This window comes from Centroberyx affinis, unplaced genomic scaffold (genome assembly GCF_046629955.1).
Source record: "Centroberyx affinis isolate AG114_WGS23_722 - 3 ecotype Tasmania unplaced genomic scaffold, CSIRO-AGI_Caff_v1 ptg003711l_1, whole genome shotgun sequence".
NCBI classification, from domain to species: domain Eukaryota; kingdom Metazoa; phylum Chordata; class Actinopteri; order Beryciformes; family Berycidae; genus Centroberyx; species Centroberyx affinis.
The window spans coordinates 472,501-491,279 of NW_027281601.1; the positions used below are offsets into that span (position 1 = coordinate 472,501).

Genomic DNA, 18,779 nt, shown 5'->3' on the forward strand with positions numbered 1-18,779 from the left:
CTCGCTTGGAGCTATATTGTCAGGTGTGCTTGCCCCCTCTGCTGACCAGACACTGGTATTACATTAAGTTTTTGCCCCCTGGTGGTAAAGGCCCATGGCAACCACATAGTATGGAAGAACAGGCTTCCCTCATATTCATACTGCAGTGGTGAGTTAGCTACCACAACAATAAAATAACCACCACTGTTAGGCAAAAGGTGAAATTGAAAAAACATAGTTTAGTCAAATTTTCCTCCAAAAAACAAATAAGTATGGACTCCATGCTATAGGTCAGTGCTATTATTACTATTATTACAGGGTGGGCTAAAAAAAAGCTTTGCTTCTGCCCAACCCTTTTTTGGTTATAATAATTTTAATCTCGAGAAATGTACAGTTTTTTTTTTAATGTGAACAACCAAAATAAAGTTCATTCATTCAAAGTTCATTCATTCATTATGAACATCTAAATAAGAGTTTTAGCATTGCAAACTGACAAAATTACCCATTAGCCACCGTATGAAACAATGGGAAATAATGATCTAGGTTCATTATTCATGATTCATTATGACCTACACCAGAAAAGTTTATCATGGATCAACAATCATTGAGACTGTGACAGCAGGACTGAGTGCAAGCAGCACAACACACACCTGCAGTGATCAGACGAACTGCAACAGGGTCATCACACACGCAAATGGACACAGCCACACATATACAAACAAAATCATATACCCAGTAACACACTCTTGCATAAACATGCTCTCTCTATCTCTCTCTCTCTCACACACACACACACACACACTGTTCCGTCTCAGTGGTGAATCCAGGATGAGGAGCCGGAATTGGTTTTGTTGCTCAGTGATCCAGTGTTACCAGTATCCTTGGAAACAGACCCATGGGGGGCAGTGTATTAATAGACCAACTGGACACTGTGTGTGTATGTGTGTGTGTGTGTGTGTGTGTGTGTGTGTGTGTGTGTGTGTGTGTGTGTGTGTGCAAGAGAGAAAGAGAGAGAGAGAGAGAGAGAGAGAGAGAGAGAGAGTGAGTCCTGGGATGCCGTCTCTGAAACTATGGTAACTGCCTCTGAAATTGACATTCCCTCCATGAGCAGTTTCTCTTTTCTCTCCTTAGTAATTTCTCTCCCCTCCAGTGATTTATTTACACCATCTTTTCAAGTTTCTCTTCTTCAGTCAAAGGTTTGATGTGAACCAGTTTGTTTCATATCCATCACCAATCCCTGATCACCAGTCTCTCTCACAACAGGCCTATACCCACCATCCCCATTACCCCAGTACCACTAATAGACTGCAGTTCAACTGAGGGCAACAGGACAATGCATCATTCTTGATACTACTGTCTGTTCAGCTCGTCACCACTTTTTTTGCATATAGGCAATGTAGTTCTGTTACCTTGGCCAATGTAAGATGTGGAAGTGTGGAAGATAAATTATGACATTTCAACACACTATTTGAATTGCATTATTGCTAAGAGGCAATTAGACTTTTGAATGTTGGTGCATTGAATGGCATAGGTGGGGCATTGAGCTACAAATGTGGGGTGGGGTAGTGGCCTCTGGCCATGGATGGATTACTGAACGGGCCAACCGGCACAGGCCCAGGGGCCCAAGAGCTCAGGGGGGCCCCTAAGCCAGAGCCTGATACATGATGATGCTGTCACTAACTTTACTTTTACTGAACTGCAGTCAAAAGCCAAAGCCCCCAAATTCCCCCTATAACAACCTAAACATTTGTTTTGAGGTGTCACCATGGCACTGTCAAAGTGAGTGTTCTCCTCAGTTTATCTACAGCGCTTTAGCAGTAAAGCACTACATTATTGTCCAAGGCCCTTACTAGGTATCTGTGCCCAGGGGCCCTCTGTCTCATAATCCGCCTATGCCTCTGGCTCATTTGGCCCACAATCCAAATGCAGCAACAAGTCTTTACAGAGGCTGCTATAGTTTGGCCGTTTTAGCCCACATGACACTGGCTGGCCATTGTCAAAACTGATCCATCAGTGCCTGAGCTACGCCAAGTTAGGCCCGGAAACGTCTGCTATCTGATAACACCTTCCAGTAACATTAACAAATTGTTAATGGAGTGTTTCGTTTCCCTCCACCTTCCCTTGCTCTCGCGTCCGAGATGCTGCAGGCATGATAACCTATGGACGATGCGATGCCCAGTGGTGCAAGTTGTGCCAACGTAACCAAACACATTGAACAACTAAAGACACTGGTAACGGGTGCTTTTATTATGTAAGTGAGGACGGTGAGGACAGCATGCGACGCAGCGATGGTTTCGGCTGTCTGTCCCTGTGGCCCCTGTGATCACCCTGCTCGCTTCTCTGAAAACTTTCACCAGACACGCTCTCTTCTCTCACAGAACTCCCCCCCCCTCCCTCCGGTGTCAAAGCATACAAAATAAAAAACACACCTTCCGGTCACAACCTTCAAAATAAAACTCTTAATGGCGAACATGTAGGCTATGTACCCATGACCATGTTGCAATACAAACAACCAATATGAAAATAGGTAGGCAGTACGTCTACTATATTTTAGGAAAAGATAAAGTAGGTTAAAACACAAATGTTTAATCCAAAACTATGTTGTTTCGTACACCATACATGTTCAATTAAATGGCGAGTTGTAAGCTTTTACTTTGAATGCACAATCGCCTAACTTACGGTATTTCCCTTGCTGTATCCGGCTCACTTGACGCAGCTCAAAAAAAAAAACTTGACGCAGCTCGGCTCCTTCTACGTGCATCCATGGCAACCATGGATGCACGTAACTACGGCAGGTCCGGTCAGCTCAGAGAGCATCCCGTTACCGGCCCTGGAATTCAAAACTAACGGCCGAGGGTATGACAGCAACCTTCGGAGAAGAAGAACTAAATGATAGATAAATATTACTGAGTTGTGCGGTAGTTTTGGCGTTGTTTTGGACCGACATGACGCCCGCGTGGAGAGCCCGGTATGGATTCGAAGCTGCAGGCGCTAAATGGAGAACGGCAGGTGAGTCAATGGTCGGAATGAATGGATTATCTCCAATTAAAACCATATTTGTTATTATCATTAGCTTCTTTAAGCTGTTGGATGTACGTTGAATGGGCTCTAACGATGTGCACTGGATAAACTATCAAGTAGACCACGGGTTCCCAAACTTTTTCATGTCAAGGACCCCCAGATATATGCATTAAATCACGGACACGCACGTGATAAGATTATTTTGTCTGAAGGAACCGCATCTGAGCTGAGAAGACTTTTAGAGTTAGTTATTGGTGTAGAATTGCATGACTGTTATTACTACAGGTGGGGTGATAACAGCAGTGGGGAGGTGGTGAAACCTCTGATCCTGTGGTCAGCCTCATACATTATTTCACATTGTTAACTTGAAGGGAATTAAATAATAGTGAAATTAAACTATTCCCTCTTTTTCTGGGGACTCCCTTGAACCACCTCAAGGCCCCCTGAAGGCCCCCGGACCTCATTTTGGAAACGACTGAAGAAGGCTTCCTGGACTGGCAACAGCTGGCTCTTTATGAGATGTTTATAAGACACCGTTTGTGAAAAGCCTGTATTGTTCAGGCAGTGTGTGGGGACTCAGTGTGTGAATGTGTGGTGTTGCTTGCTGTCCGGGGGTCAGTGGTGTCTTGTTAAAGGGGGCCCTGCTCATGTTAGAGGTAGGGTCTTGTGTTTCTGTCTGTTGTCTGAGTCTCAAAAAAACAACAACACCCCACTGATTGGACAGATAACTGCTCTCCGTCCCTCTCTGTGTCAGAAAGTGAAACGTCAAAGATGCCGCGTGTCTCTAATGCTTCATTAATCATGCAGATTCAGCCGAGCCCTAACCAGGGCAAGCGAGCTTTTGTTGGAGCGTGTGCGTGTGTGTGTATGTGTGTTTGTGTGCGTCTTAAGGAAGCATAAATAATTCAGCCCGGGGAGCAAGGTGCTTGAGGAATCTCAAATGGCCCCTGCACTCCACGGGATGGAAAACACTCAAATCTGATCAGCCGGATTTGTTTTCACACACACGCACACACAGAATGAGGGACTAGTGTCGTGTTACTTATGAGTTTTCCTTTGTATACTACTTCAGAAAAAACACCCACCAACTAAGTGGTGACATCAGCGTTATTGAATAGACTTTCAACAATAATCCAACTCTTGCTTTCTGTCGTTCTCTCTGCCCTCTTCCCCTGCCCCCCCTCTGCCCCCTCTCCCCCTTCAGTTCCCCCTGTCTCACTGTCGAAGCGTGTTGGGGGGATGCCCCAGCCGTGGCCCCCTCACACCCACCCTGCAGGACCGGGCCACAGGACCCACTGCCCACCTCCTCCTCCTCCACTCCCTCTGTTCCACACCCGTCACGCGGAGCAGAGCGCCGAGCGGCCTCACCTGGTCACCATCGTCTGTCCCTGCGGTCAGAGTTCACTGCGGAAGGTGAATAGCTGAGAAGGCAGTGTCCTTTTCAGCAGTTAACTAGGTGCAACCTTTTCATGATTTAATTAAGTGTCATTTTTGTTTCTCGGTTTCCAAGGTAACAGTACTGTTGAACCGTAGGGGCGTGGTTTCCTTCGAGCAACTGCTACTGGATGTCTCGGAGGCACTGGGGTTTCCTCGCTGGCACAGAGCCAGGGTCACACGCCTCTACACACCCCACGCACGAGAGGTGAGGCTCAACACACACATTTTCCTGATTCAGATTCACTGAACTTAAAAACCAGGAATGCACACTTCAGTTGACACCGTCCACTGATTGGGGCAGATAAAAGGATTAAAAGGAAAACACAAAAAGTTGAAACAAAGGGATGTGTGGGTTAAAAACGGCGTTATGTTTTTCCCCAATTAGTATGAAAATGATTGACAAGGTCTTTGAAAATTCTCACATCTCCCTGTGATGACACTGTCCAGTCCTGCTTTTTCCTCAGCATGGGAGCTAGGAAGCTGTTAAGAAGTCCTTCTCATTCTCTCTTTCTCTCTCTCACCCCTCCCTCTCAGGTGAGAGGCGTGTGCGACTTCTTCCGTGGCGAGGTGGCCTTCCTGGCGCTGGGGAAGGCTCGTCCAGAGCTGAGGAGTGTGCAGGAGGCCCTGGAGGAGCTGTTTCCAGAGCATTCCCACTACCGAGCTGACGCGCTGCGGGCCTGGGAGAAGAGGCTCCGCCCGGCACCGGATAAAGCCGCCAAGGCCGACAGCGGATACAGCGAGGGAGCAGACGGTAGCGGAACACACACACACCAAGAGGCTCGCCAGGACACAAATACACACACCAAGACACACCACAGTGCGCACAGACTCACACAGCCGCCTTACCACACAGACACACACAGGCAGGAAAATTATATCTCAGACACTAAGCATTCTCACAAGAAGCACGCATGCAGAAAACCCACTCACCCTCCCAACCACCTGCAGAGAGTCCGGGTAAGAGGCGGGGCCAGAGAGAGACGGCTTTCTGTCATTGGTCCATTTAAACAAGAGGAGGGTCTAAGAGAGGCAGACACAGCTCTCCCACACTGTGTGGAAACTGCTTAGGTGAAAGAGGTAAATATCTGGGTCCAGAGCATCCCAATCAAATGGGTGGGAGGGTCCCACTCCCGCCTGTGACGAGGAAGCACAAAGGAAGTTGCTCCACGGAGCAGGAGGTGAGAAACACAGTCATTCCTCCTGGAGCGCCGCCTCCTCAGCCAAGAAGCAGAGTTGAGGAGAAGCGCATCGACCGATTACAACTTTTATCTTCAAATCCATTGCCGGGGGTGGGGTCAGTACAGATAGAAACACAGCAGAGGGCGACCTTTGACCTTCCATCAGACAGGAGTGATGTCACCCTGTCGGATATCGAGCGTTGTTATGATATAGGGCGTGTGGTTGGAGACGGGAACTTTGCGGTGGTGCGAGAGTGCCGCCGTCGTGACAACGGACAAAACCTGGCCTTGAAGATCGTCGAACGCTCCAAGCTGATTGGTCGAGAGCACATGATGCAGAACGAGCTGAGCCTTCTGGGCAGTCTGTCCCACCCTCGCGTGGTCCGACTGTTCACGCACCACCACACACACACTCACTCCTACCTGGTGATGGAGCTGGTGACCGGAGGGGATCTGTTTGAGGCCATCGCGGACAGGGGGAAGTTCCCAGAGGCAGAAGCAGGACTGATGGTGTCGGATGTGAGCGAAGCCCTGAGTTACATCCACAGCAAGAGCATCGTCCACCGAGACCTCAAACCAGAAAACCTGCTGGTCAGTATTAAGGCAGTGTGATTTAGGGCATGACAGATACTGGATTATTTGGCTCTAATTCCAATTAATATTTAGGAAGCAAATTTACTTTGCTTCATCATATCAATTATCCAAATTTTACTTTATTTTACTAAAGAAATATAGTCCTTCATTCTTTTCAATTTGAACAGTAAATCTCATTTAAAATCTCAAATAATTCTTTATTCATGGGTTTAATATAATCTGAAGATACAGATAATAGCTGTGAATATGAGGGCGAGGGCAATGTTAGGTAAAATAAACAAACAAAAATATTTGTCAATAACATTGGTGTCCCAGTATATCTGTCTGTCCAGATATTTGAATTTTAGAAATATCACCTCAACCCTTCCTCTCTCCCTCTCTCTATCTCTCTCTATATCTTGTTTCTCTCTCTCTCTCTCTCTCTCTCTCTCTCTCTCTCTCAGATGGAGCGTATGGCTGATGGCAGCAGTAGGCTGAAGCTGGGAGACTTTGGTCTAGCCATGGTTGTGACTGAACCAATCTTCACTATATGTGGTACACCCACCTATGTAGCCCCAGAGATTCTCTCTGAGACAGGTTAATACTGTTTGCTGCAATATCAATCACTCTGTTACATTCCTTAGACCTTTTCTCTCTGTCTGTGCTTCACTAAATATGTGTGTCTTTCAAATCTGTTCTTTGGTTCTGTTTATTATTCCTTTCCTCTCTCAGTTGTGAGTGTCATTTTCTTTTTCTCAGAATGACTGTTTGCTGTCTGACCCAACAGGTTATGGTCTGGCCGTGGATGTGTGGGCGCTGGGTGTTATTCTCTACATCCTGCTGTGTGGCTTCCCCCCATTCCGCAGTCGGGATCGGGACCAGGAAGAGCTGTTCCGGCTAATAAAACAGGGAGAACTCCACTTTCTGTCCCCCTACTGGGACCCCATCTCAGAGGGTGAGATGTACAGAAATACACTTTATGGAAACACACACAAACTCAAGTAGGACACATGCACACACAATCTTTGTTTGTTTGTTTGTTTGTTTTAAATCCAATTGTGTGTGTGTGTGTGTGTGTGTGTGTGTGTGTGTGTGTGTGTATCTGTGTGCAGGAGCCAGTGGCCTTGTCAGAGCTCTGCTTCAGGTAGATCCCACAGTGAGGCTGACAGCAGCACAGACCCTGCTGCATCCCTGGGTCCAGGCTATGGCCTCGTCCTGCCACCAGGGGGCGCTCACACACAAGGCTCAGAAGAACACAGCAGACTCTGGCTCAGACCCAGAGAGACCAGCTCAGACTGATGTAGCAGAAGCACCCAGAGATAAAAGAGTAGCTCACACCAACAGCCAAGGAGTGCTCACACACAAAGCACAGGTTAACACAGCAGAGATCACCGGACACCATGAGAGCCAAACTCAGATTAACACAGGTGACGCCCGGGACCAGGAGAAACCAGCTCAGCTACCGTCAACAGAGACAAGTACAGTCCAGACCGTACCGCAACAGATCAAAGCGGACACCCTGCACACACCTTCAGAGACCAGACCTGATCAACAGAAACCTGAATACACCCCCACAGGCCATGACCCTGCCAGCAAGGAACTCAGCAAACCAGGAATTCAGGGTTCCACACCATCAACCACTAGCAGCAGCCCAGACGGCCCAAACGGCCCCAGTACTGAACTCAGTCGGCTCCCTGCCAGCCCAGTCCAAACCCAACTTACGTCCCTGAGCAAGACACACCTATCCAAACACAACAGCCTGTTGCAGTCAACCCCGGGTTCACCGACACCTCCAACCAGCACAGCCCCCGCACCACCAGCAGCCCCGACTCAACAACACCCCATCAACATACAAAAAGCGGGCAGTCCGCCTCCACCAATCACAGCCGACCACTCAAACCAACAAAATCCATCCACCAACCCAGCAGCGGAGTCCTCAACTCATTCTCTCCATGAGCAGCGCCTCACACCTCCCTCACACACCTCTTCTCGAGACCCAACCGAAGCCACTACCCAGCCGCCAACATGCACGAGCCCAGCCCAAAACCTCCATGAGCCTAACCCCGACACCACAATCACCCACCCACCCACACCCACACTGTCCCAGCCACTCGCCATCAACCCCCTATCTGACTGACTGATTGGATCAGGGTCATCACTGTTATTGTCCCAGACAATACTGCTGATTTCCTGACAACTGAATCCTTCTAACCTGCAGGTGACGAGATTCACTCTCCAGTGATTGAATGGGGGCTGATTGACAAGGCTGGATAAATGTCATACATGTGTGTAATCCTTTTATACTGCAGTTATAAATTGATCAAGTTGATGTGTGATGACAAAGGTATTCGTCCATATGGAAATCATCAGTGTTTGAGTAGTGATGTATAAGAGCTTCCCATGTTTGTGCTGTGTTAGTGGAGATTTATCTGGCAACATTCATGAACCAAAAACAATTTATCTGCTCCATTTCACATTTCATTTTAACTGATGTGCATTAGTGACATTGTGTATTTACTATATTCTAGCATGCCATCTACAAAACATTATGAGTAGCCTGTTTCTTACAATGTGTTTATCACACGTGCCCTGCTTTTGTACTGTGCTGGTAAAAAACTACTGTTGAACTGAAATATTAGTCCTGGCACTGTAACTTTGCGATGACAAATAGCCGATGAATTAACAATCTCTGACAATATTTTGACAAATTAATGTGTTGTGTGATTCAGTGGCTCATAATGGGAATTGTTCAACATTCAGGACCGAGTGAATGACAGCATACAGCTACCGGGTCAAGTGTGTGTACGTGTGTGTGTGTGTGTGTGTGTGTGTAACTCAGGAAGGTATGGCTCCCTAGCCATTCCACACAGACCAAATAAGGCATATCTGTCGATCCAATGGGAGTGGTTCCTCCTGTCCCTCCTGTTTGTAGACAGCTGACACTGTGACATCCTGCCCCACCTCCCCCAATACACACACATTCAAACCCCATACCATACATGCACCCCTCCCAGCACCCAACCTTGAAACTAGTAAGCCACATATCTGGGGCATTGGTTGGATGAAAAAGCTAATAAATGCCATCTGACCTAGTATTCATGGCCAAGGGCAGCTACGCTTTCTTTTTCTCTCTTTTCGATCACCTTGCTCTCCTGGCTGAATTATTTATGCTTTCTTAACACACGCACACACACACACACACACACACAGAGGGTCTCTTTCAACTCTCAACCAGTTGAACCACTTTGATAGATTGCTGCCACAGGGCTGTAAACATGCTGTCAGAATACCAAAGCAGCAGCAGCAATTGAATATTTTTGTAAAATGCCTACTGTTATGAAGTTTTGTAAAGGGCCCTGTTAAAGTTTTTGATATCACACACTAGCGTTATTAAAGCGTTATAACAGGTGGATATGGCACATAAACCCTGCAAATTCATAAAGGATGTGTCCTGTCGTGGTATTAGTATTGATAGACCTCATTTTGTCGCATCAGGTTTTGGTCACCTTTCAAGTCCTGCCATACGCTGACCCGCAAGTGCTCAGTACGCATGCGCCGTACAAAACTCTTTAAATACCCCAAGTCATCTGATACAACAAAACATTCCACTGTCAGCCAATCCACGACTGTACTGAAGGACTGGCACAGAAGCCATTACAGTTACTGGCAAAATATTGACACTTTGTCAAATACGGAGACTGGGATTAGTTTAGTTCGTGTCCCTGCCTGAGTAATAACGACAGTGACTGGGAGTCGTGGGGCTGTACAGAGTGAAGTCGGGGGAGACGGACAGGAAAAAACAAAGATGGCTGTGTAGCCAAAGAGACGCGTCCCAACGAACTATCTGTAGCCGGAGCTTCAAACACCGACAAGTCCCGTGGGTCCCGTGGAGAGTCAGCTGGTACCGGAGCAGAGACGTTAACCGAGCAGTCGAACTGGGCCTTTGGTGCACGTCGGCGTATCCGCTGTCAGTGCGAATAACGGCGTCGTGAACACAACAACAGCTGAGAGACGCCTGAGTTGTTTTGTTCTGCCTGGGCAAGGGAGGACTGCTGTGTTTTTGTCAACGAAGCTAGCCATAATCTGCTAGCCTCACTGTAAGTCAACAAAACTAGTTAACATAAAATTTAGCAGATAGTCATACATAACATTTTGCACATGTTTTCGTTATTACACAACCGTTGGCTTGTTAAATTCCAAGTTCGTAAGTGGAACATTATAACAAGTTAGCCTGCATTCCTTTCTGACAGCCTGCTGCTGTAGCGTTAGCTAGCCGGAGTTAGCTAGCTAGCCAGTTGCTGTCAGCTGACCGTTAGCTTGACAGATTGTAAGCTAGCCCTGAGCTAACCTGCTAATATTTCGGCCTCAGCCTGGTCGCGGCAGATACCCCTCAGAAAACTCTAGACAATCACCACCATGTCTTCACTGGAAGAGAGAGATGTGGGCGTTGCGGCCGCCCCTGGCTCCTCCTCGGCCGGCCTGGGGGTCGGGGCCGTGGGGGCAGCGCTGGAGGCTGTCGCGGGGGTTGCAGCAATGCAGGAGGAGGTCGGGATACGACGAGAAGGGCCCGAGTCTGACCCCGACGAACCACCCAAGAAGAGGGTGAAAATACCCGAGGGAGAGGCAGGGAAGCTGGAGGAGAGACTGTACTCTGTGCTGTGCTGCACCGTGTGCCTAGACTTGCCCAAGGCGTCTGTATACCAGGTAAACATGGTCTAAATCACAAACCTGCCCCTCATAACCCCTAAAACTACTATCAAACAATAGGAAACTAGCGGGCCCCACACTAGAAGCTCCCCATGCGCCCCTTCCCCAAAGTCTACAATATCAACCTGTGGAATCTATTGGAAAGTTACATTTATTTGTAGTGATAATAGGCTCAATGTAGGCCACTGTACATAGGCTGCTAGCTGAGCCAAGATGCTGAGTTGAGAAGCCCAAGAGACAAGCCCAGACACGTTTGGTCAGCTGTGCTGGCTCAATTCATGCCATTCACACCAGTGAGTGTGTCATTATACTGTGAAATACCCTCAAATAACCTTCAGCAAAGCCACAGCCCCAGGCCGCACACAGAACACCAGTTGAAACCTAAACCTAAATTTACATCCATTGCCCATTCCTACATTCTCCGCAAACCAGTGACCCCACCCTGCCCTCTATAATGACAAGTGAACACATTTTTTAATGATCACTGATCAATTAGTCTTAAACATTTACAAGGCTCTATTGCAGCACACACACACATACTTACTTTTGTGAAGTTGTATCGTTAACCCTTTCTCCACCACAGTGTACCAATGGGCACCTGATGTGTGCAGGCTGTTTTATCCACCTCCTGGCTGATTCTCGTCTCAAGGAGGAACAGGCCACATGTCCCAACTGCAGGTACACCAAACTGCACTACAGAAACACCAACAACCACTGAACAGTGGACAACGTAACATACAAACTAGCTACATAGTCCAAACTAGGAAGACAGCTTCTTGTATTAGTTGATGGATGTAGTTACTCTGTAGTAACAGGATGAATTGGTATGTATGGATATTGTAAAGTCTGAACATATTTTAGTTAAATACATATTCTAGAAAGACACCAGAATGGAGTACCAAGACAGGTATACACCGTTTACAAACACTCACACTTAAGCATCTTGTTTCCAAGAAAAAAAATCATGATGCTATACATTTTTTCACACAAAAGATTCTCAAAAATTTGTTCCAATCCAAACCAAGTTTTTTTTCCACAACTCCACGACTGTGCTAGAAACTATCAGTGGTCAGTAACAATGGAGAGGATAAGCAAATAACATTAGGCTATTTCAAATTGGAAAGTGATGAAACATAATAAATCTAATATAAAATATAAAAATATAAATTCTACAGGAAACGCTGACTCTACTTTTGATGCACAATTGAATTGCACATTGCCCCTATGATGCATAAGCACAGGGGGAAAAAAAACATATCACATAATTTTGGTCTTTCTGCTTTAGTTGGTGTAGACCTGTGTGTTGGAAGTACTACCAAAAATGAACAGAAAAGTTAGTGAGTGACATAACTAATGATTATGGGACAGCCATTGATGGTAGTTAACTGTCCGTATAAGTACTGGAAACAATAAATGTACTACTGAAGTATAACATGGTATTAATGGTTTGTTGTGGTGTGTGTGTGTGTGTGTGTGTGTGTCTAGGTGTGAGATCAGTAAGAATTTGTGCTGCAGGAACCTGGCAGTAGAGAAGGCTGTCAGTGAGCTGCCGACAGACTGCACCTTCTGTCTAAAACAGTTCCCTCGCTCCAGCTTAGAGAGACACCAGAAAGAGGAGTGCCAAGACAGGTATACACCACACACACACACACTCACACTTTAGCATTTTGCTTCCAAGAAAACAAGTCTATCATACATTTTGTCACATCGTATTGAAATTAAGTAAAGCTTCTCTAAAATTTGTTAATCAAGCTAGGTTTGACTTTTTCAGATTGCAAAGCAGTGAAACAGAATAAATGTAATATTTATTCACTGGGACACACATGCATACATGCACTCATAAACACACACTCCAAGTCATACACACACTACACACACACACACACACTCACAAATAAATCACCAGCATCATCATACATATGCATATAAGATCAAAGTAATCCAGCGCACACCGGGATTGTTCAAATCGACTTTTTTTAGTTTAATTCATATAAAATATTGGGGCGAACAACGCGTTTCGCATTGTGGCTTCTTCAGGTTCACTTGAACATATGCGTATATTGTTGTTGTCCTGCTAACTTGATTTGAAGGATTACATGCTCCTCTACGGTTTGAGAAAATTTTCCGATCTCTAGGACTGATGAAGCCCTTTCAAAACCCACTGGATAAATTCAAAAAAGCAAGGTAGTCAAGCTAAGATCAAGGGTGCTTTTTGCTTCATTTTGGAGATAAGAGGTTTTCAGTGGTGATGATGATGTTTGCGTGTGTGTGTGTGTGTGTGTGTGTGTGTGTGTGTGTGCACGTATGTGTTTGGTAAGTCAGCACAGTATCACACAGGGTTCATTTTGGGAAGCTGTGCATGTGACCTGCTACTTCTGCGGAGGAAAACATCTGATGTAATTACAGACCAACCTGATTGATTACAGACTGTGTCTATGTATCTCTGTTTGTGTGTGTGTGTGTGTGTCTGTGTGGTAGCACAGAGGCACAGACCAGTTGAATTAGCTGGCACGAAACCCTATGGGGTTGTTGCTATAGCTACAAGTGACCCTTCTAAGGACAGCAATGCCTGTGCTCGTGTTACCATGACAATAGTCATGGCAGTCACCAGGTGTTTCTGGACAGGGCAGACAGAAAAATTCACTGGTCTCCTGTAGAAGGACATACTTATTTTTACCGTAAGGTGGTTGTATTGGTCAGAGGTGTTGTTATCTTCAGAAATGTTACCCTGACCTCTGACCTGGAGGAGGGCAAGTGAAAAGGGAATTTACCCACAGTCATCAATACATTATCACATCACATTAATATAAATAGCATTTCACTTCATATTTCAGACAAAACATAGTTTTACTTTTCAATGAAGCTGAGTGAATTAATTAATTAATTAATTACAGCCTAATAAAAAATATGAACTGCAAGAAAGTAATAGGTATTCATCGAAAAGTACTTCTCTAAAGAATCTAGTTGATGTGAAGCCTAGGCGACAATGTCTTTCCTTCCTTGTGTTTGGCTTTCAACGCACATTTCCTGTTATGTTACCAGGGTGACACAGTGTAAGTACAAGCGGATTGGCTGCCCTTGGCAGGGCCCGTTCCATGAGCTGCCAGCACATGAGAGCGAGTGCTCCCATCCCACTAAGACTGGGACAGAGCTGATGGGAATACTGGGAGAGATGGACCAGAGCCACCGCAGAGACATGCAGCTCTACAACAGCATCTTTAGCCTGCTCTGCTACGAGAAGATTGGGTTTACAGGTACACACACGTATGCACACACACACATATGCACATTCACACACTAGTAGATAAATTGAATAGACAGTGGAGAGATCTCTATTTATGAATATTAATGGTTATCAGCTGTAAGGGACATGCACATTTCCTTTACTATAAATACCGGACACTATAACTTCAATCTCTTTTATTCCCTCACTTTTCCCTCCTTCCCATCTGTCCTTCCTCCATGCGTCCGTCCAGAGGTGCAGTTCAGACCGTACCGTACCGATGACTTCATCACCCGTCTGTACTACGAAACACCGCGCTTCACCGTCCTCAACCAGACGTGGGTGCTGAAGGCCCGTGTCAACGACTCAGAGCGCAATCCCAACCTGTCCTGCAAGCGCACCCTCTCCTTCCAGCTCATCCTCAAGAGCAAGGTACACACGCCGGCGCACATACACGTATAATGTACATAAAGCAGTGGGTGGAGTCCCTCAACTGGACATCCTGGGTCTCTGTGTGTGTGTGTGTCTGTGAGTGATCTTATCTTTCTGCTGTCTTGTGATGGTCATGTGTCCCAGAAGTATAGAAACCCCCAAAAGGCAGTCACCAGTAGAAAGAGTTTTATCTTTAAGCGCTTTTTTGATGAGGCGCTGCGCGTGGGTTTTGCTTCTATGACAACAATATCTTGACATTAACGTTAGCTAGGTAGCTAACTTAACGCTACATTAACAGAGGGTTGACTACACAGCTAACAACAAGCTTACAACGCGTACGGTGATAAGAGCACAACACTCACCAGCAACATTCAGTGTCCAGCCGATCTGCTCCCACAAATGGGCTTTTCTGTCTCTGTTGTGATAGTTTCTGTGAGACATATCATACAGCTCGGGATACACAGACACGGCCAGAACAAGCTTCTCCTCCATTTTCTTGGTTACAAGGGTGACGAGTCCCGCCCCATTTAATATAGGATTGGTTGCCTGAAATGGAGCGCTGGTGATGACACCAGTGCCTTTCTGAAAAGTTCAGAGATTTCCCTAAGGCTAAGTTTAGAATTCCATTACATGATTATTACATTATCGTGGGTAGGTTTACGGTTTCGGATAGGAAAATGTGAGTCAGCCGATGTTCTCACTAGTTTAATAACTCAAGGATATGTGTGTGTGTGTGTGTGTGTGTGTGTGTGTGTGTGTGTGTCTCCAGGTGAACTCAGCCCTGGAGTGCTCCTTCCTGCTGCTGAAGGGGCCGTACGACGACGTGCGGATCAAGCCGGTCATCCACCATCACTCCTTCAGCAACGACACCAACGAGACCGACTACGTCCCCCTGCCCATCTCCGATTCAGTGGAGTGCAACAAGCTGCTGGCCGCCAAAAACATCAACCTGCGCCTCTTCATCTTCCAAATCCAAAAATAAGGATAGGGAAGGAGGAGGAGGAGGAGGAGGAGGAAGTGGAGGAGGAAGAAAAAAGAAGAAGAAGAGGAGGAGGAGGAGGGGGGAGGGAGGGGAGGAAAGGTGGAGGGGGAGAGGGAGAGGGAGGAGTGAGGGTGGAGATTGAAGAGAGACACCACTGAACCACTGATACCTCTTAACGCACACATACACACACACACACACACACTCAATCACACAGATGCATGTACACACACACGCAAGGTACATTCTATCTTACACATGCTTACACACACACACACACACACACACACACACCACTAATTACACTTACCTCCTTTGACAAGATAGTGAGAGATGGGTGGGCATTGATATGGAATGTGGGGGGGGGGGGGGGGGGGGGGGGTGTAGCCTGGGAAGGGGAAGACAGAGGGATGTGAGGGGGGGCGGGGGGGTCTGAGATGGTTGTTTGTTGCTAGGGCGCGGCTGGTGTGTACCTGTGGAAACTTTCTGAGGTCAGGCTGTCTGACCTTTCACCCCTGACCCCCACAGCCAAAGGTAGCACACACCAACCAAAGCAGGATGTGCCGGGTGCGTCTGTTGTATGTGTGTGTGTGTGAGAGTGTGTGTGCATGTGTGAGAGAGAGTGAGAAGGAAAACACTTTGTGAGACTGTGTGGCTGCGTGTGCCCAAACTCTGCTTGCGTGTGCGAATGTCCCAAAGACATGAATGTGAAAACAGAGTGGTTGACTTTCCCCAAACACTGTTGACCACTCTGAGCTGTTCTGTGGACACATGAATGGTTGTATAGAGCATGTTTGTTTGTTTGTGTGTGTGTGTGTGCGCGTGTGTGCAAGCTTGTGTGTCTTCTTCCCTCCCCCTGTAAGCAGTGTGCCCTAGTCTAGCCCAACGATTCCATTCTGTTTTGGCAAATGGCGGCCATTTTGTGTCTCAGACTATACTAGAGCAGAACAAAGATGGCGCCCCCACCCCCCTGACCCCCTTACCTTTCAGCAACAGGAGAGCTGGCCTGGCTGCATGCTTATTTTAGTTCAACTTACTCCTTAAGTTGTGGTTATATTTAACCTTCTAAGCTAACTTATACCATTTTTATTTCTCTTTAACCCAAAATATTTAAGTACCTGTGAACTTTGCCTTTTAGTTAGGTTTTAGTGTGTGCCTGTGTGTGTGCGTGTGTGTGTGCGTGCGTGCGTGTGCGTGCGTGCGTGTGCGTAAACAAATCATAACTGTGAGATCCCCGTGGCCCTCAGTGAACACACCCCTATGTGAACAGCAGTATAATCCCTGAGTACAGGACTAGAGTCGACCTGAACAGTAGACCACAGAGCCTGAGACCGACTCAGGACGACCTGGACCTCTCCACCTGCCCAAAACACCTGCAGAGCTTTTCTGGAACATCAGACTTTGGGCGGTGCGACATGGAGGGTGGTGGGTGTGTGTTTGTGTATGTATGTGTGCCGGTGGGGGGTGGGGTGGGGGTTACCATACCACGGTGACATATTAGAGTGTTAGACTTACTTGAATGAAAATGAGAAGATGTTACTAAAGTAGATTCTACTGTAAAGCAGATAGCGCTCTCTCCTCCTGACCTCTCTACTTCCTGTATTTCTGTGTTTTAACGCTTTGTCTCTATGCCAATGGACTCACTCATCTCACTATGGCTGTACATGTGCCTTTTATTAAAGATCATGGAAACTGCACTGCTGCCTGTGTGTGTGTGTGTGTGTGTGTGTGTGTGTGTGTGTGTGTGTGTGTGTGTGTGTGTGTGTGTGTGTGTGTCTCAAACCAGAAAGGGCAAGATAGTGTTAGCTTTGTTAGACAGCTTGGTGAGGCCATTGGTATTATATAAATTATTCAATACAGCAGTTATGAAATATAAATGTAATTCTAGGACTCTGTGTGTGTGTGTGTGTGTGTGTGGGTGATGGATAAGTTTGGTTAAATTTGATGCGGACAAAATGAATTTTATTCCATCAGTTTCATTCCAAAATGAATTATCACACACTCTATCAAAATTATTGCCGGCATGACAGCCAGACTCACTATATTATTTGAGTTCAGTAACTCACAATAGTATTCAAATTTGTTAGCTATATGAAGACCTTACAAAACAGCAGCATTTTAGATTATGTAATGATCTGTATATTTGGCAAATTGAATACGGTATACCGCATTTGACAGATTGAATGAAAAACATCAAGCAACATTTTCCCCAAAATGGCTGCTTAGTGTTTTAGAAAGAAACCCTCCAGTGTTCCTGCTATTCAAAGCATGAAAATGAAAATGAATTTTAAATGAACTAGTGTGGCAGGCTGTTGTAATTTATTCCCTGAAATGCACTAGTCACTAAAAATTTGCCACTTGTGCTTATGTTTTAGTGACTGCTGGTTAATAGCTGCTATTGTCATTTTACTAGTTGCTATATAATAGATACTAGTTATAATTTAATAGGTACTAGTGACTAATTACATTTTTACCAGTCATTTTTATGTTCTTACTAGTAAAATATTAAGCAGTTTTTTTTTACTTGTTACTAATAGTTGTTAAATAGTGAGCAGTAGTATTTTGATAACTTCTAGTTTTTATTCCAAATGAAGATATAATTTTTGTTAGTACTAGACATATTTTTTTAAATACTTGACAAATGGCAATGACTAGTCAAAAGATGTTGATCATACAATTGTAGGTTTTACTAGCCAAACTGAAAATGTTGATAGTATCAAATGGAATACAAACTAGTCATTATTGAAAAACTAATCCCTGTCCCTGTTCAATTGCAGCTAGTAACAATGGAACATCGAGAAGAGTGTAATAGCAACTAATCTTTAATAGATCCTTAACTGGTAACTAATGAATAATAACTAGTAGAATTGGATTAGAGATTAGTGCTAAAATAGTGACTAGTGTGTAATGAAAAAACTACTAGTAAAAAGAAAGGTAGGTATCTTGATAAAGAGATAAGAGATCTTAAGTGGCAAAACTGCCTAGATATTGTTCAAGATGTCTGTACTGTCTTCCTTTGAGCAGGAGGGGGAGCCAAAGTCTTGTAGTGGAAAAATCTCCAGTGGCTTGATGGAACAATTCAAAATGCTCTCCTCTATTTATATAATTTATAACAGCTAGAATAAGTTACATGCCATTATGACTTTTTTATGATTGTAAAAACCTGAACATTGCTTGCCTCCTCAAATGTATGCATCAATACTCCCATTCTGTGAGCAGGTGTGTATCAGCGCTGTATTAGTACACC

The 18,779-nt window shown here is 45.6% G+C and overlaps 2 protein-coding genes across 2 annotated transcripts; both read left to right on the plus strand.

Moving 5' to 3' along the window:
- Positions 1 to 2,924: 2,924 nt before the first annotated feature.
- dclk3 (doublecortin-like kinase 3) lies at positions 2,925 to 8,325 on the plus strand. The gene is given in 9 exon segments (XM_071540736.1): positions 2,925 to 2,988; positions 4,205 to 4,413; positions 4,511 to 4,642; positions 4,972 to 5,473; positions 5,476 to 5,615; positions 5,682 to 6,206; positions 6,653 to 6,785; positions 6,976 to 7,143; positions 7,301 to 8,325. Coding segments are annotated over 9 exon segments (2,898 nt in total).
- A 1,482-nt stretch (positions 8,326 to 9,807) lies between these two features.
- On the plus strand, positions 9,808 to 15,581 carry zftraf1 (zinc finger TRAF-type containing 1). Its single transcript, XM_071540762.1, has 7 exons — positions 9,808 to 10,285; positions 10,558 to 10,892; positions 11,479 to 11,573; positions 12,381 to 12,524; positions 13,938 to 14,149; positions 14,372 to 14,550; positions 15,320 to 15,581. Exons 2-7 carry the CDS (start codon positions 10,605 to 10,607, stop codon positions 15,530 to 15,532), a joined length of 1,131 nt encoding a protein of 376 aa, XP_071396863.1. The 5' UTR covers positions 9,808 to 10,285; positions 10,558 to 10,604; the 3' UTR covers positions 15,533 to 15,581.
- Positions 15,582 to 18,779: the final 3,198 nt, after the last annotated feature.

Excerpts from the sequence above, each read along its gene's own strand:
- zftraf1 (XM_071540762.1), top strand. The coding sequence starts at position 10,605 with ATGTCTTCACTGGAAGAGAGAGATGTGGGCGTTGCGGCCGCCCCTGGC. Across the intron at positions 14,150-14,371 it reads CGAGAAGATTGGGTTTACAG|AGGTGCAGTTCAGACCGTAC; the intron begins GTACACACACGT and ends GCGTCCGTCCAG. Across the intron at positions 14,551-15,319 it reads AGCTCATCCTCAAGAGCAAG|GTGAACTCAGCCCTGGAGTG; the intron begins GTACACACGCCG and ends GTGTGTCTCCAG.